At 50.8% G+C, this 17,392-nt stretch overlaps 1 protein-coding gene across 12 annotated transcripts in view; it reads right to left on the bottom strand.

Annotated features, from left to right (window-relative positions):
* Nucleotides 1-633: 633 nt before the first annotated feature.
* The window catches only part of CEP72 (centrosomal protein 72), a 30,549-nt gene continuing 13,790 nt past the window's right edge, over nucleotides 634-17,392 (bottom strand). For 6 of the 12 annotated variants that reach the window (XM_025867503.2, XM_025867501.2, XM_073891122.1 and 3 more), the window contains 8 exons: nucleotides 15,371-15,549; nucleotides 14,056-14,238; nucleotides 13,440-13,741; nucleotides 11,173-11,311; nucleotides 9,913-10,109; nucleotides 4,362-4,488; nucleotides 2,050-2,161; nucleotides 634-1,360 (listed from right to left, as the gene is read on the bottom strand). In XM_025867503.2, coding sequence (XP_025723288.1) covers nucleotides 1,204-1,360; nucleotides 2,050-2,161; nucleotides 4,362-4,488; nucleotides 9,913-10,109; nucleotides 11,173-11,311; nucleotides 13,440-13,741; nucleotides 14,056-14,238; nucleotides 15,371-15,549 — 1,396 coding nt within the window. In that variant the 3' untranslated portion in view covers nucleotides 634-1,203. The other 6 variants (XM_025867502.2, XR_012377678.1, XM_073891124.1 and 3 more) reach the window with 6 other exon arrangements.

Below are 17,392 nucleotides of genomic sequence, written 5' to 3' on the forward strand. Positions count from 1 at the left end.
CCTTTTTAATAAGCTTAAAATGGATTAATGCTAAAATCTTTTAAATAAATAAAAAAATGATCTGATGATGAAAAGCACACACAAAGCACATTTGGTGTGCCATGTTTTCCTACTGAGTTACAGAAGCCAGCGCTGAAGGACATAGCGACAACCAGACAGGGAGGGGACTGGGGAAGCCACCTCCCGAGGGACAGGCAGGGATCCCTGAGCCCCAGCCGGAGAGCCTGACGCACGCGCTGCCGCCACCGAGCATGTACTTCTAAGGCCTGCCTGCTCTTCTTCCTAAATCAACTAAGTACTGTTTTAAAAAATTACTTTGCTTTACCAAAGAAAGCAAGTATTTGCATAAGATATGAAGCTTCCAAACTAAAAATCTAATATTTTGCCCTGTTATGCTCTGATTTTCAGAAATGCACTGCAAGCAAGAGAGCACTGGCGGGGTGGGGGGGAGTGGATACAGATACTCTCTGTGGGGTGTTAGTATCATGAAACACTATTTGTAATGTTTCCCCAAACTCTAAGTGTTACTGTTATTCAGTCTAGGAACACATTTGTCCCTACTCACTTGGTGCATGGCTTGTTTTATAAAAGAATTCAATGAGAAAAACTCAGTTATAACTTATAAAAAGCCACTTTTAAAAACAATCTATTAGTTTATTAAACAAGGAGTGAGTGCACAGAAAATCACTTAGTGATCAGACACCATTCTCTTTTACATCAGGGGAAAAAATACTGCATTTTCTTTATCTCAAGGTATTTTATGAAAAATTAATAATGTTGGTCTCAAAATATATCAGTGTTTCTTGTCTCAAAACATGTGAAGGGCTTAGATTAATCCTTTTTTTGGGTACAACCTGTCGTATTTCGGGAAACACGAGCAGCGTGCTGGAGTCCGAAGTAATAATAATCCTGGTTGCCCGCTCTTTGCAAATACTACACCCTGCACATCCTTACCCCCAGACTCACTCAGAGACAGACCGATCCTGTCTTTCTTAGGACGTTTTAGAAAACCGAGCAACAGGCCCTGAATACATTTCAAAACACTTCAGATAGTTATGAACAGAAGACCCAGCTCTTGCCAACAAACACAGTAGGTAGAAAAGAATTCCCACATTTTACTAGGCTTGGCAAAACAAATACAGATGCGCCAGCCACAGCACCTGGAGGCCGGGTGTGGGTGTACGGGCACTGGTGGGACTGGGACTAGCAGCCGCCGAGGCTGGCGCTGCTGTGCGGGAACAGGGCCAGCATCTTCTTGAGCTCCTTGTAGCTCCAGTGTAGCTGCTCCACCTCGGCCTTGTGCTGCGCCCGCACCTGGTTCAGGTTCTGCAGGAGATGCTCGTTGGTGCTGACCAGGGCGCTGGGGGAGAGCACAGGAGGGCGACACCTGAGCCCCTCCCAAGTCCAGCCTGCTGCCTCCTGTCCAGCAGCGTCCTCCCTCACCTGGCCAGGCCCGGTCCCCACAGCCAGCACCCTCCTGCCTCCCATTGGCTCCTGCCGTCTGGCCCGGGCCCTCAGCCGCCCTGCCACTCCAGCCACGCCTCTTTGTCAGAAAACCGTCCTAGTCTGGAAAGCCAGCAAACCACGTTCTAACTCCAGAGACAATCCCCGTCTGGCGTATTTCTAGCTCCTGGTCAAATGTAAAGGGGCCCCTTACTGATGCTGACGTGGCGACAGTGTAATTCAGAGTCTTGGTCTCGTGGTGTTGTCGGCCACTTCTACCGCGACAAGCACCTTAGGAAGGAATCGGCGCTTGTCCAACTCGGCCGTCTGCCAACTGCCCTCACGGTCTCACCATCTCTCATGTGCCCCTCACCTCTCCCGGCCACACCTCATGGTCACACCCTCGGGTCACACCTCACAGAATACTGCAGCAAGAAGGGACTTGCTTTTCCTTAAGAAAGGGAAGCTCAGGGAAGTTCCAAGTCCCCAGTGCAGAGACACACGCGGCCCAGAACCCCACCTGCCGTGACACCACCAGGGCTCCTCTGTGCCCCATGCTGTGACCAGGGCCGGCCCTGCCTCCACCCACGCCTCCCGAGCAGGCACCTGTGGCTCTCCTGCAGCATCTGGGTGAGCTCCTGGATCTTGTCATAGTGCTCCAGATGCTGCTTTAATTCCACAATCTCACCAGAGAGCCTCTTCACACTTGTTTGAAGTCCTGAAAGAGAAAAACCGTAACATCGAGTGAAATTCACCCACAGGTTTTAAAAACTACCACAGTTCAAGAGTTTAAGCTGGATCAGGGATACGAGAAAAACAACAGAGTTTGGAAAACGTCATTTGTGTAAGCCACTCAAAGACAGCCTCGGGCCTCCGCCCTCCAGATACCTGAGGAACAAGTCTCCGCATGGAGGGCACAGAGTAGGGACAGAGGTGCGTGTGGCGCCAGCCAGAGGCTCCTGCCACTCACTGGACCTGCTGCTGGCAGGGAAGGGCCTTCAATGCCTCTCTTCCACCAGGCAGTGGCTCTGCCCGAGGGGAGGGCCTGCAGCTTTGGGGACAAGCGACGAGACATATCTCTGCTGTGTCCTCTGGTCCCATGTCCATCAGTGACACAGCGTGTCTGGATTCCATCCACACGACTCCTGTCTCTGGGTTTCCAACTCAACAGGGAAAGAAATATATCATTTATTGGCTCTGAAACCCAAAACCAGGACCCAAATAAATCCACATAAAACTACACAACGCCCTCCTAAAAGCACTACGCTGAAGGCACACCACTCAGCATCTGTACCCCCTACGCCGTCACTGCAGGGCTGGCGAAGGGGATTCTGGGAAGAGGGCAGTGATGGCATGGTTTTGGCGTCCCCCAGAGCCCCCCCCCAAGTCCAACAGCAAGAGTGACTAGATGACAAAACCAGAGCCCCGCAGACAACATTACAGCCCCTAGGGGTGCAGCAGCCTCGAGACCCAGACACGAGAGAGCCACAAGCCCTGCATGGTGGCCACCTCTGTGGGAGGGAAGCAGTGGTCAGCAGCCGGGCAGCCACTAGGTGTCCCCCATGTTCACAGGAAGCCCCTGCTGGGCAACTAAGGACCCACGGCTGACACAAGAGAGGCTTAGGCTCCTCCATGAGGTCAGACCAGGGGGTCCCTGGGTGGTCTGAAGGGACTGCAGCAACCCTGGCCCCTTGAGGCTGACCCGTCCAGCCCCCGCCCCCAGAAGAGGGTTGTACTACAGAGGCCCATTTGTGAGGGCCCAGCTCGGGCAGGACAGGACACCAGAGAGAAGCAGGGCAGTGAACAGGGCCTGGGTGGGAAGTTCGGAGTGCTGCCTGACCCGCCCCTGGAAATGCGGAGGGCGAACCCCAAGTGCAGGTGAACAGCACAGGAGTGCTGAAGGCAGACCCCACACAAAGTTGCTGCCCTCGGATAATAGAAGCCACACCCAGGACATCAAAACCAGGACCAAATATTTCAGAATGAGCTAAAGACCAAAAAGAAATGACACAAGAAATGGAGGAACAAGTCAGAACTCAGAATGTCAGAGAGGAGGTGGCCGAACTCAGGCCTGAGCTCGCGGCAGAGGAAAGCTTCACGGGAAATGAAGGCTGAGCAAGAAGGAGCCCAAAAGCAAGTGAAGAGGATGATGACATCTCAAAACACAGGTGAAAAGGGGAAAAGTTTTTTACATGAAGTTAAAGAAAAGACTACCAAGAACTCAGTGCTCAAAAAAACCACCCAATAAACACAACGGAAGAGACCTGAGCAGGTCGTGTCATGAAGACAAGCGACCAGGGCGACAGTCTCGTCTGTGGCTGTGTTCCCCCGGCCAAGCCCACCGGGAGTACGTGGAGAGACCTGCTCTGAGGCCCTTGATGAACAGTTTTCAGACCCCTGGGAGGTAAGACCCACACAACACTCAGCAGGCCAGTCCTCAGGGAAGTTAAAGCCTCCAAGGGACCTTGCAGTTCCCACCCAGATGAAGCTCACAGAAGACACACACCACCAGCTCCTCACTCAAAACCCTGGAATCTGAGATACCATGTGCATCTTCGTAAAAACGTCAAAACAGAAGTAAACACAGTGAAGAGAGGGAGATGAAAGTGAGCTGGACCTGGGAGAAACAGTGACCACAGAGACAAAGCACTGGCTTGCTCCGGACAGCCGAGGCAGCAGAGGTGTGGCCATCTGCACGCTCCCCATGTCCGCTGGGCCACTGCCAGCACGGCCGGCCCCAGATGCTCTGGGGAACCTCTGCTAGGAGCCTGTGGGAGCAGCTCTCATGAGCCACGAGACCTCACAGCCCTTTACAGCGTGTACTAGACTTGGCTTCTGAGTCCTATAACTTAAAATGAAGTCCACAAACAAGGGTTTGAATGCTCACATTTCACCAAATAACTTAACTATAAACTCACCAGTGATCTGCACATTTAACGTAGCTGCAGTGTCCGCATGTTTTGCTTCTTTTCTCATGCTGAACAAAAGAACCTTTAAGCTACTGTTCTCCTTCAAAGATTTGTCTAAATGTTGCCTCAAGTCATCCTACGGACACAGAACACACTTAAAATGGATGAGTCAAATTCGGTAAAACGTATATACAAAATTAAGTGAAATCTCTCGAGATCACCAGACATCAGTTCTCCTTTATGTATCGTAACTGAGAAATCACAACGTGAACAAGAGAAATCACAGTTGCCCCCAGCTGAGTAGCACAGTATCCTGACAGAGGGGCGGCACAGGTCACATGGGGGCACACTGTGTGCCCAGTGTCCCTGGTGAGGGAGATGTGCTGGCTGCTGGAGCCCTGCCTCCTCCAGGAAGGCCCCGTGGTCACCACAGCCTGGCTGCCCATCCCTTCTCAAGGAGCAGAACAAGAGCCGGGCAGCATGCCAGCCCCACGTGGTCCTTCTAGGCTCACTTCTTGGGCAAAAGCACAGGCAGACCCCAGGGCTTTGTGCTCCCCGAGGCAGGCACCTCCCTGCAGGAGCCCCATCCTGTTCTTGTCCTCGGTGTGTAAGCGCATGGGCTCGTACCTGCCATCCCCATCACAGGCGGGAGCTGCAGACAGAGTAGGCTCCTTTCCCACCCTCCAAGATGGCGGCAAAGCCCAGCACGCCATGAACACTGAAGAGGAGGGAAGGGCATGGAGACCACTGTGAAAGCTGGTGGCACCTGGGCCATCAAAGCCACCTGCTGCCCAGAGCAGGGGGCCTCCCTGCCTGCACAGAAACCAGCAGGCGCACCCCCACTAGGAGAGTGAGCGTCTCAGTCTCAAGGTGACAGGGCCCTTGCTTTCAAGAAACTGCTAGCTCATTCTCCCTGCTGACAGCCCACCCAGTGCACCGGCCCCTCTGTGTGCACACACACTCTAGGCAGCACAGAAACTGCTGCATGGTGAGCTGAGCCTCACGTTTGTCTCCCCAAAACGTGGTGAGTTCCGAGACGGCAGGGGCTGGGCCCTGGTCCTGATGAAGGTCTCAGCGGAGGCTGGAGCAGGAGCAGTGGACCGATCACGCTCCAACGTGCACAGCACCACTGCTGGGAGCCACGCTGGAAAGGTTTGGGAGCAAGGCCTCCACTGAGGCCAGTTTCCTGGGCATCAGGACCTGAGGAGACACGACCGCAGAACCGATGTCTTCACAACGGGGAGGAAAGCAGGATCAGCAACGGACCCTTCAGAAACAAGGGACACCTTCCGTGAGAAGTAGCTCCTGACGGCGTCACTGGGGTGGATCTCAGAAGGGTACTAAGCAGGGCTCTGGGGCAGCCCAAGGGTTCTGGATCACTCGTCCAGGCAGGGCCTGTAGGACAGGGTCAGTCAGCCCGTCGTCAGAGGCGAAGGAGCCACACCTCTGTGCATGTCTTCCATGTCAGACTGCATCACTCAGAGACACCTAGGGCCTGTCTGCCTGGATTCCACTGGTCCCAAACTCAGCAGCGTAGGGGAACAGGGGGTAACCCACACATCGGCATCAAACCCCAAAGCCGTGGTCCTCTGTTTTCATGGTTAACAGGCCATGCTGTGTCCCACGGGGTCAACACCGTCCCACAAAAATGACGTTCTGCACAGTGATTACGGTGCAGGCTCACAGGGCTCCACTTCTTCCCAGATATACCCACCACTTATGTGCATGCATGTCTATGGTGTATCTTAAGACCAGAGGAGGCTGCCAATATCATTTCATTATTTTTATTTTTCGTCTTTTTCTGTAAAAGTAAAGCTTTGTCAGGCATCTCTAAGATGGCAGGTTCTCATAAAATACAATCTCAGATGGTCCAGAGATCCGTCTTGCAACAATCCTGTGGCTACTCACATTCCCACCTTACGAATAACACAGCCGATAGAGAGGTTGGGGCAGGCAGCTCCCAAGATGGCCCAAGGGTGCTCCTGCCATCATGTGGTGTCCTCCCCTCACGTGGGTGGGCCTGCTGACTGGATCCTAACCAACATACCATGCACAAGCGATGACACGTCCCTCTCAAGAGCAGGTAACGAAGGACGGCCTTCTACTCGGGCACTCTCTGGCTTTGACCAACAGCTGGCAGCCTAAAGAGAGGCCCACGTGCGCAGAGCCACGGCTGCCTGTGTGCCCACCTCCATCAAGCCTCCAAAGGGGACCATGGCCCCCTCGGCAACATGACAGCAAGACCCTGAGTCAGATGCACAGCTCAGCTGCACTGGGACTCCCGACCTACACAAGCTGTGGGTATACGTGCTGCTGGTGAAGGGGCTGCACTCCGGGGTAACGTGCTGGGCAGCAATGACGCACACACTCACACACGCACACACACCCCAAGCCTTACATGACTTGCTCAGACCAAGCCGAACGCGATGTCCCAGCCCATGGGACACAAGCGGTCAGTACTGACTTTTTTAAAAGAGGAGCCCCTGAACAGATCCCACACAAACTCAGCCATGATGATTAGCAAGGTAAACAAAACGTCCACTGGCTGAAGGCATGGCAGACGCCGTGAAGGAAAGCCGTTATGGTCGAGGCAAGCGCCCGGCGGCGTGCAGACACCGTGAACTCAGCCCAGTCAAGCGGATGAATGTCCCTCCTCGCACAGAGCGAACGTTTTCTCTTGGTGTGGAGAACAAAGCTACTTTCACAGCAAACTTGCAGACCCACTACAGCATGAGCAGCTATGGTCCTGGACCCAGTCCGTCCTCCACAGCCATGGTGTGGCCCCCTTACCAACACCTCCCCGCCCCTGGCAACCACTTTCTCCCAACCCACAGGCTGCCTTTTCATTTAGGTGGCGGCTTCCATTGCTGTGCAGAAGCTTCTTAGCTTGATGTCGTCCCACTTGTTAAAACATTTTTGCTTTTGTTACCTGCACTTTTGGTGTCAAATTAAAAAAATCATCACCAAGACTCTATCAAGGAGGATTTTCTGTTTTTTTCCTAGAAGTTCTATAGTTTCAAGTCTTAACATTCAAAAATCTTGAATCCATTTTGAGTTGACTTCTATGTATGGCGTTAAGGGTCCAGTCTTCCCAGCACCTTTATCGAAGAGACTGTCCTTTCCTCATTGTGCATTCTTGGGACAGAATGGCCATTTATGTATGGGGTTATTTCTGGGGTCTCTATTCTGTTCCATTGATCTATGTATCTGTTTTTATGTCAATACCATACTGTTTTGATTATTATAGCTTCCTTCATAATAGAATTTGAAATCAGGGAGTGTGATGCCTCCAACTTTTTTTTTTTCAAGACAGGTTTGGCTATTGGGGATCTTCCGTGAAACTAGAAATGAGAGAATACAAATTTTAAGAAAAATAGTTATATAAATTTTACAATTTTTTTAAATTTCTGTGAAAAATGCCATTGGAATCTTTACAGGGGTCGCACTGAATCTGCAGATTACCTTCAGGAGCGTGGCCTTTGAACACCATTAATTTTCCAATCCATGAACATGGGACACCCTTCCATTCATGTCTTTGATTTTCTTATAGTTCTCAGTGTTCAAATCTTTAACCTCTTTAGTTAAACGTATTACTAAGGATTTTATTCTTTTTGATGCTATCATAAATGGGATTGTTTCCTCTTCAGATAAACTGTTGGTGTAAAAAAACACAACTGATTTCTATTATGTTGATTTGTGTCCTGCAACTCCTCTGAATGTATTAGTTCTAATGCGTTTTTGTTATTGTTGCTGTTTTGAGTCTTTAAGATTGTTGTACACATGCAACCCTGTCCTCTGCAAACAGATGATCTTATTTCTTCCTTTCCAATCTGGATGTCTCCTTCTCCTGTGCGCTCTTGCTACCATTCCCAGTGCTGTGCTGAGCAGACCTCACAGGAGTGCCTGTCTGTGTCCGGTAGTGGCTCTTAGCTCAGAAAGCAAGGTTTGGTTTTCTTCCACCGATCACATGTCAGCTGTGGCCTTGTCCTAAGTGGCCTTTTGGGTGTTGAGGAAACTTTCTTATTTACCTATTTTGTTGACTTTTTATGATGGATAGAGTGTTGAGTTTTGTCAAATGCTTTTCTCCATCTATTGAGATGATTGTGTGGGTTTGATCTTTCAGTCTGTTTCTGTGGTGCCTTAATCAGCATTTGTTGAACCGACCTTGCATTCCAGGGGGAAATCCCACTTGGTGATAGTGTATACTTTTTTGGATGTGTTCTTAAATTTGATTTCCTAGTATTTTATTGTGAATTTTTAAATTATGTTCACCAGAGATATTAGCCTCTAGTTTTCTTGTGTTTTGCTTTTTTGCTATCAGGGTGATGCCGGCTTCATAAATGGTATGGAAGTGTTCCCTCTACTTCTGTTTTCTGGAAGAGTTTAGGAGTATTAAATCTTCCTTGAATGTGCAGTAGCATTAAGCCATAGAGCCACCTGGTTCTGGGCTTTTCTTTGTTGGGAGGTTTTTGATTATTGCTCAATTTCCTTATTTGTTATTGTTCTGTTCAGGCTTTATTTGAGAGAGAGAGAGAGAGAAAGAAAGTGGGAGGGTGCACACACATGAAGAGTGGGAAGGAGCAGAGGGAGAGGGAGAATCCCAAGCAGACTCCATGCCCAGAATGGAGCCCAACATGGGGCTTGATCTCATGACCCTGAGATCATGACCTGAGCCGAAATCAAGAGTCAGACACTTAACCAACTGAGCCACCCAGGTTGCCCTTTATTTCTTCTTGATATGGTCTTGGCAGGATGTATGCTTCTAGGAATTTACCCATTTCTTCAAGGTTGTCCAGTGTGCTCACTTATAAGCATTCATAACACTCCCTTATGATCCTTTTCATTTCTGAGGCATCCACTGCAATGTCTCCTCTTTCATTTGTGATTTTGAGTCTTCTCTTTTTTTTAGTCTAACTAAGGGCTTGTGGATTTTGTATATTTTTTTCAAAAACCCAACTCAGTTTGGGGTTTCTTTTTTTCCATTATTTTTCTAATTCTCTATTTGATTTATGTCTGCTCTGATGTTTACAACTTCCTTCCTACCTCCTGCTAACTTTGGGTTTAGCGGGCTCTTCTTTTTCTAGTTCCCTGGGGTGTAAAATTAGGCTGCTTGAGGTTCTGTTTTTTAACATAGGCATTTACATGTAATGGTTTTATCGTGAGGTTAGGAAGGAGGACAGCCTTGCCCAGCCAGGAGTCTTGGCTCAGGGGCTGGGTCCAAGCTGTGCTGGCTCTGGCTGCCCTTGGGCACCACCTGGTGGAGGAAGTCCCTCCGGGCCAACAGCACATCATGGGCCTCTGTGGCTGGTGCAGGCAGGACAGCAGCAGGAACCCCAGGATCACCTAGCCAATGGAAGCCTCTCTCAGCAGTGGGCTAGGCAGCCTGGGCCAGCGAGCACCGGGGCCACAAAAAGTCCATCTCAAGCCCAACTTCATCTGTGCTCTCTCCCCCACTCAGCCTCTCACAGAAGAGACAGCAGCACTCCCTTCCTCTGTGAAGTCAAAACCACGCCCCTACCCCATGTGTGCACCAACAGAGGTAAGGCAAAGGCACGCTCACCATCTCCTTCCGCATGTCGCTGAGTTCCGACACCGCCTCACTCATCTTCACACGGTACTCCTGCCGCTGTTCAGCGAGGTGCTTCTGCAGAGACTTATTTTCCAGAGTAAGGTAGCTAATTTCTTCACTCACACTTGTTGAACTATCCTGAGTTGTTGTAAATTCTTGCACAGAGGACAAAATGTGTCTTGCCTGAGCTAGGAGTCAAAACCAAATATTATTATGGCATTTATGTTAAAAGGATGAAGTATAAACAAGATGTGTTCATACATTTTGTACACAAACTACATGCCTCAAAAACACTGACCAGCACGGAGACTGGCGGAGGGACAGGCACCCCACTGAAATCACCTCACTCAGGTTTCTGTACATCCATCCAATCAAGAATAGGAGGTGGACAGACAGGGAAACAGTTTTATTCTAGAGCAAAGGTGTCTCTGAAGAGAAGGCCATGACGGGACAGTTTGGCTGGATGACCCAGTGGCCGGCCATGCTCTCTTCCACGGCACTGCCAGCTCCTGCTCTTGGCCTGGACCCCAAACGCAGTCTGGTAGCTCCGCAACTGGGAGCAGGAGGCTAAGATTTCCGGGATCAGGATCCAGGGGCTACAGCTGCAGGGCCACAATACTGAGCATACAGCTCAGCTCTGAGCAGGGCCCACGGTCTGCAGGAAGGAAGGACCAGCGAGCTCCTGCTCCCACTGGGACACTGAAGGCTGAACCCTGGAAGGGTACGTGGTGTGCTCCTGCACCCAGGCTCGGGCAGAAGCAAAGCCACATCCTCCCTGGGGAGGGACCACCCTCCTGGGCCTCACTGCCAATGAAAACTCCAGCAAATCCAGGGCCCTGGACACGATCACATGTTCAGAGGGTGTGAAGGAGATCGCGGCAGCTCTTCCATCTTTCCAAACCTTCCCATAAAACAGAGCAACAGGAATCAAACATCTGTGAACAACATCTCCACCAAAACCAGGTGACCAGGCATCTCCATAACCCCAGAGTGCCAGCAGGTGGGAAAACCAACAGCCACAGGCCTGCATGACGCGCCTCCTGTCTCACACCCCATGAAGCCACCAGCTGCTTTGCAGAAGGCCACCAGGATGCTCCATGCAGTGCAGTGGGGACAGTGACAGCCAACGGGGCGGAGCCAGAGAAGTGCGGGGCCCACAAAGAACTCAGCAGCAGAACAGCACGTGCAAACAGAATGCTGCCTGGAGAGTGGCCCGAGTGCGGGTCTAAGTGGCCATCCTTCCTGACTCACCCCAGAACACCTCATTGCCATGCAGGGACTTGCAGCCGCTCCAGTACCGGTCCACCAGGTCAAGGAGCGCCTCCAGAAGTGCCACCTCCAGCGCAGCCTTCCTCACAGGCGACACAGCCGAGTACAGTGTGGGAGCTACCTGCAGTGGAGACAAGCGGTGATGCAGAGACCGGGAGTCACTGCCTGATGCGGAGCCTCTGACACAGGCCTATGTGGCACCCTCCATGCATCATGCTGATGCCCTTGTCCATCCAGATTTCACAAGGCTGCAGGGGTGGCACAAGGACGGGTGACATCCCTGTACCCGGGGGAACAGCTGAAGGATGCACTAGAAGGCATCACACCAAGTGGGACAGTCATGAAACCCACATCACAGTTTAAACTCTAAGGCTGTGGCACCTCCCACAATGGCCTGTTCTGGGTCCTCCTGAATCAGTCCACAGGGACTCCTGGAGACTGGAGACCCATCAGAGCCAGTCTTGGCCTGAATGGTCACTGGTACCCAGAAAGCCCTGAATGTAATGAAGTCACACAATGGACCAAATGGTGGTCAGGCCAGGACGATGTGGGCAAAAGGGCTGCCAGGCAAGACCAGTGCAGGGCTCTACCCAGGGCCCGCCACACCAGTGCTATGTCAACATGCACATCAACGTCATTCTCTTTCCCTTTTAGAAATTACCAGTTTTAAAAAATTATCAAAGAAAGGAGGATGGCCTCTGCTTTCCTGCCCACTTTCCAAGTGTCTGGGGATGTGGCGAGGGAGGGCGCAGAAGCTCACATCTGTCTCTGGGCCGATCACCAGAGCTGGGACATGGGCTAGTCCCAGGTCCCCAGGAAGCAGCTCCAAGCAGAAGGCTGGGGAGAGCCCTGCCTAGTGCTCTGCAGTTAGCTAACCTCCAGAGGGCTTTTCTACTAAGGAACTTCTGAAGAGCCAGAGACCCCGAAATGACGCAAGGCAGGTGAAGCCACTTCAGCGGGGACAGCTCCTCACCTCCTACCACCACCGCCCACCCCAGGCTCCCCAGGAGCAGGCCCAGCAAGCGAGCACCACTCTGCCCAAGGTCACAGTGTGCGCGGGGCAGTATGAAAACACTAAGGCCTGGATGCTTGCCCCAACAAGCTAAGGCTGAGAGCATCCAAGTGAGCACCTGGCACCAACACCTCCATCAGAAGCTATTTCTGGACACTTGTCTTCAGGCACAGGTGACGGAGCCAGGGTCCTCAGTGCGCTCGCTCGAGCTTCTGTCTCCCCCCCGAGGAGCAAAGGGCAGTGCCCATTGCGAGAGGATGATCGCCATGAGGCCACAGCCCCACGCTGAGGCAGCAGCCCCTCCCGCCAAGTCCCAGCCCCACAGCGAGGGTACGAGTTCTCCGGGAGAGGCTCTGCACCCAGCAATGTGCATCCTTGGTGAGGGAAGCCAGGCCTCCAGGGCACAGGAGAGGCCCAGGCACGTTCCTCACTTTTCTTCTTTCTCTCAGTCCAGACAGTGAGACTGACCATACAAACAGACAATGACCAGACCCTCTATAAGAGCAGCCTTCTGACCCACGACCCACAGCAACCAGCCAGGAGGCCAGACCATGACCCCTGTAACAATTGGTCCCGTGGCCAGAACTTATCAGTTAAGTGACAGCTGTCCTAATTTTTCTCCCTGTTTGTAACTCAGGACCGACCACAGGAAGCGAAATCACTCCCCTAACCAACCACATGGGAGGCCAGTGCCTCATGTCTGCCAAACCAGCGATGCGGCGGGGCCCCTTACCACAGCCTGCTCTGCCTGTGCCCGCCCGAGGTCTGCCCCAATTCCCACCACTCTGTGCCTCCACCTCCAACAAAGCCAGTGACAAAGACAAGAGAGTCATCACCCACGTGGCTCTGGGTCACTCAGAGAGTGGGAGGACTCTCAGTCCCTACCCAAGACGAGGCCTTTGGAAAACCACAGGATGCATGTGCAGGACACCCTCACAACAGGATCCTTGATGGCTCCCTGGTCAAGATGATGGGTTCCACCTCCGAGACAAGCACAAAACAACTGCCCCCTAGCCTGTGCCTACACTCTGGCCTCAAAGCACAGAGCGTGGCAGGAAGGGGCGTGGAGCCCGGGAGCACACTTCCGACAGACCAAGAGGTAGCAAGTGCTGGGGAGAAACCCGTGTAGAAGCTTCTCCAGCTGGGGACCGGTGAGCACAGAGGTGGGAGAGGGAGCTCAGCAGCACTCAGCAGCCCCCTGCCTCACCATCCAGTCCTGCTCGGCTCTCCCACTCACCTCTCCAGTGCCACTCCTGCTGTGGGGCCCCTCCTCCTCAGGCTCCGATACCTCGGAGCGAGACAAGGTCCTTTCACTCCTGCCCTCCGAGCCACTCTGCCTGCTCAGAGTCTCCTCGGGGCTCGAGGAAACGTTGGGCCTCTCCAGGCGTCTCAGACACTCCTGGTCTGCAGGTGCCTGGAATCTCCCGCCAGGCATTCTTCGCTTCCTGTACTTTTCAGGAGCAGGCAATGGATTTAACACCTTTTGTGCTGACAAACTTGACTTCTGAGAAAGGGCCGAGTCCTCAATGTCTGTGGAATCTGTAAGGGAGGGCAGAACACAGCCATCAGCAGACCAAGTTCTTTGGCCTCAGTGACCAGTACTGGCATTTAAAAAGGTGTGCATGCATGCATGTGTGTACCCAAGTGCGTGCATGCATATGTGCGCACACACACACGGAAAATCCACCCAAAAGTGATAAAACTGAGCTAATAACCTTAACAAATGAATCAACCAATTACTGTATTCTTGACAAAATCACGTACAACAAAGAGAAGTGAGTAAAAACCTAGAATTTGGGAATTACAAAGGATTATAAGAGATTGTAAGGGATTGTAAGCGTGAGACTGCTTACCTGGGTGTGGGGTAAAGTGCACATGCTGTCCACACTGTGGGGGTAGCTCCCCACAGTACTGGTTCTGAAGCCTCTTTTCTGGACCACACCCTCGAGAGCTGCCTTTCCTCTTCTCATGGCTCTTCTTTATGGAATCCCCACACTGGTGCTGTACTGACTGAGGACTCAACAGATGTCTGGATTCTAGTTTATTAAAAAACATTTTAAAAAGTTTTATTTCATCAGAAATTCCATCTTAACCTTCTGATAGTGTATGACAGCTATCAAGGACATGATTAAATAAGACAAAGGTGACTATGCAGCGGATTCACACCAGCCACGCACAGGCCCAACCCCGCTGGGCTTAGCACCAACTGCGCGGCTGCAGGGTAAGGACAGCACGGTGCCAGCACACAGACATGGCGGCCGACAGAGCACCACCCGGAACCAGGGGGAGACTCAAGTAACAGATGTGCCACCGCCTCTTCACAAGCGTGGGGCAAAGACTTCTTGTAAACAAAAAGAACACCAGAAAGCACAGACCATATAAAGAGTAGAACTGACGACTTGGGACTTCATCAAGAGGCTCTGCTGTTCGAAGCACTGTGAGGCACACAAAAGGCAAGCCAGAGAACGGGAGAGTCTGCAGCATTTACATCTGAGAAAGAGCTTGTGTGAAGAAAACCGCAGAGAAAGAGCTCTTGTGACCCAATACCAAGGAGAGAAAAATAGGAGGGGAACAGACTTGAACAGAAATGTCTCATCATAGGTCCTCAGGGAAGTGTGCATGAGAACCAGGAGCAACTCCTACCACGCTCCCAGAGGAGCCAGACCTGAAAAGACAGACCACACTGAGCTGGCGAGGACACCCACAGGACAGATGTCCTTGTGCCAGCAGGTGAATACTGGGATTTCAGCCCAAATTTATGCCTCAACCTGTTGTTGTCTTCAGGAAAGTTTCTCAGAAACTCAAAACAGAAGAAGAAACGGAGCTATAGCACATACACAAGTCCTGGTGGAACACAGAGGCCCTGAGCAAAGCCCGTGAAGAAATCCACACGCTGCAAAGACTTCCCAACGTCCTCATCCAGTCTAAAGTTCAAACCTGGCAGGCTTGAACAAACCGTGCAGAACTACATACTCAATTATGCTAACACTATCTGTCACAATTCTGTAATCCAAACTGCTAGTATTTACAATTTCACAGAGACGTCACGAGGATTCTGTAGGTAAAGGTGAGTTTTCTGGAAAGCGCTGTGTGTCAGGAGGCCAGAGATTACCAGCACCCCAGCACAGGCTGGGCCCACTGGGCCTTCGTGGCGGAGTAGCAGCCTACCTTGGGAACTGTGGAGGTCGGCCTCTCGCTCCCTCTGGCTGGAACTTGTGCTCCCAGGAGGGTTGCTCAAGTCCCACTCGCACTCAGCAATGAGGTTCAGGACCGCCTCGTCATCTGCATCCATGACCAAGCACTTCTTGGCCGAGGGGTCAGTGCACAGGGCCCTAGAGTGGCACGGTCTGCAAGGAAAAGCAAACTCAGTGCTGTCGCTTAAGCCAGCACCCCGCGCCAGCACACGCAGACCCTGTGAAGGAAGACGAGGGCCCTGCCGGCACGGCCACGCGGTCTCCAGGGAGGAGAAGGTGGTGCATGGCAGAAAATGGCTCCCAGTGCCTCTACTAAAGAAGTCAATGCAGGACATCCCCAGGACAAGTGCTGATGAAAAGAAGGTCATGTGATGTCACCATGCCATCTGAACAGGGTACGAAACCCCAGTAGGGTCCATTCAAGAATGAAAGTTCCAGAAAGCTCCTGTTCTGACATCCCCTAGCCAGTTCTCTTCCTAGCATATCCACAATGTGACGGGTGTCAAGAAAGTTAAAGGACATGGTGTTCCAAGTTTCTATCTTTACATTAAGTGAAAATCTCTCCATACTGATTGAATATGAGGTGTTTTACAATACAACATCCCTCCCAATGGCGACCCTCCATAGGAAGGTGAACACACACACATAAAGTTCATTTCCAACACAGGCAGCTTACAAAATCTTTCTTTTTTTTTAAGATTTTATTTATTTATTTGACAGAGAGAGAGAGACAGCGAGAGAGGGAACACACGCAGGGGGAGTGGGAGAGGGAGAAGCAGGCTTCCCGCGGAGCAGGGAGCCCGATGCGGGGCTCGATCCCAGGAGCCTGGGATCATGACCTGAGCCGAAGGCAGATGCTTGACGACTGAGCCACCCAGGTGCCCCTCAAATCTCTTCAAGATAATACTCAATCACATACTATGAGTGTTGGTTTTACGATATCTGATCATACTCTGAGAAATGGATACTACTCACCATTTTCTACTTCTGAGAGTTTTCCAACTCACCGAAGAGGGAAGGGGACTTGGGTTCTCTTTCTAGGTCTGCCCACAGAAACCTGACACCTGACACGTTTCTGTCTCATGGGTCTCCAAGTCACCTCTGGATCATGAGGCTGCACCAAGTTATGAGTGGGCTCTCTGAGTTCTAAACTCTGTGACAGTTCAGTCTTGAGACTGTTAAGGACAAGTAAACAAAATAAACAGAAATAAATAAATAGAAACACATCCCATCTTCAGGGACCAGAAGACTTAACACTATTAAAGTGTCAGTACTCCCTAAAGCAACCTACAGAATCAGTGCAATACCTATCAAAATCTCAATGACATCTTTTGCAGAAATAGAAAAACACATCCTAAAATGCATCTCAAGGGACTCCAAATGGCCAAACAATCTTGAAAAAGAAGAGCAAGGATTAGAACCCAGATACAGCAGAAATGCTAGCATTATCAGACTAGGACTTAAAACAACTCTAAGTAATAATGCCAACAGATCTGATGAAAAAGCAACAACATATAAGAACACATGGGAAATTTAAGCAGAGAGATGGAAATTCTAAGAAAGACTCAAAAAGAAATGCTAGGGATCAAATGCACTGTTAAGAGAAATGAAGAAAGTCTCTGATGGGCTCATCAATAGCCTGGACACAGCTGAAGGAAGAATCTCTGAGCCCAAGGATAGCTCAATACAATTCTCCAAAACTGAAAAACAGAGAAAAAGACTGAAAAAACCCACAGTAGAATACCCAAGAATTGAGGGACAACCACAAGGTATAACACATGCTTAATGAGAACATCAGAAAGAGAAAAAGAAACATAAAAAATATTTAAAGTCTGAAAATTTCCTCATTGTCAGACACCAAATCACAGATCCAGGAAGCTCAGAGAACACTGGCAGAATAAACATCCAAAATTTACATCAAGGAATTTCATAATCAAACCGCAGAAAACCAAAGAAAAAGAAAAGAAATCTGAAATAAGCCAAAGGGAAAAAATAC

Source organism: Callorhinus ursinus, unplaced genomic scaffold, assembly GCF_003265705.2.
Source record: "Callorhinus ursinus isolate GAN/ISIS: 27379988/994484 unplaced genomic scaffold, GSC_fseal_2.0 scaffold3, whole genome shotgun sequence".
Taxonomy (NCBI): domain Eukaryota; kingdom Metazoa; phylum Chordata; class Mammalia; order Carnivora; family Otariidae; genus Callorhinus; species Callorhinus ursinus.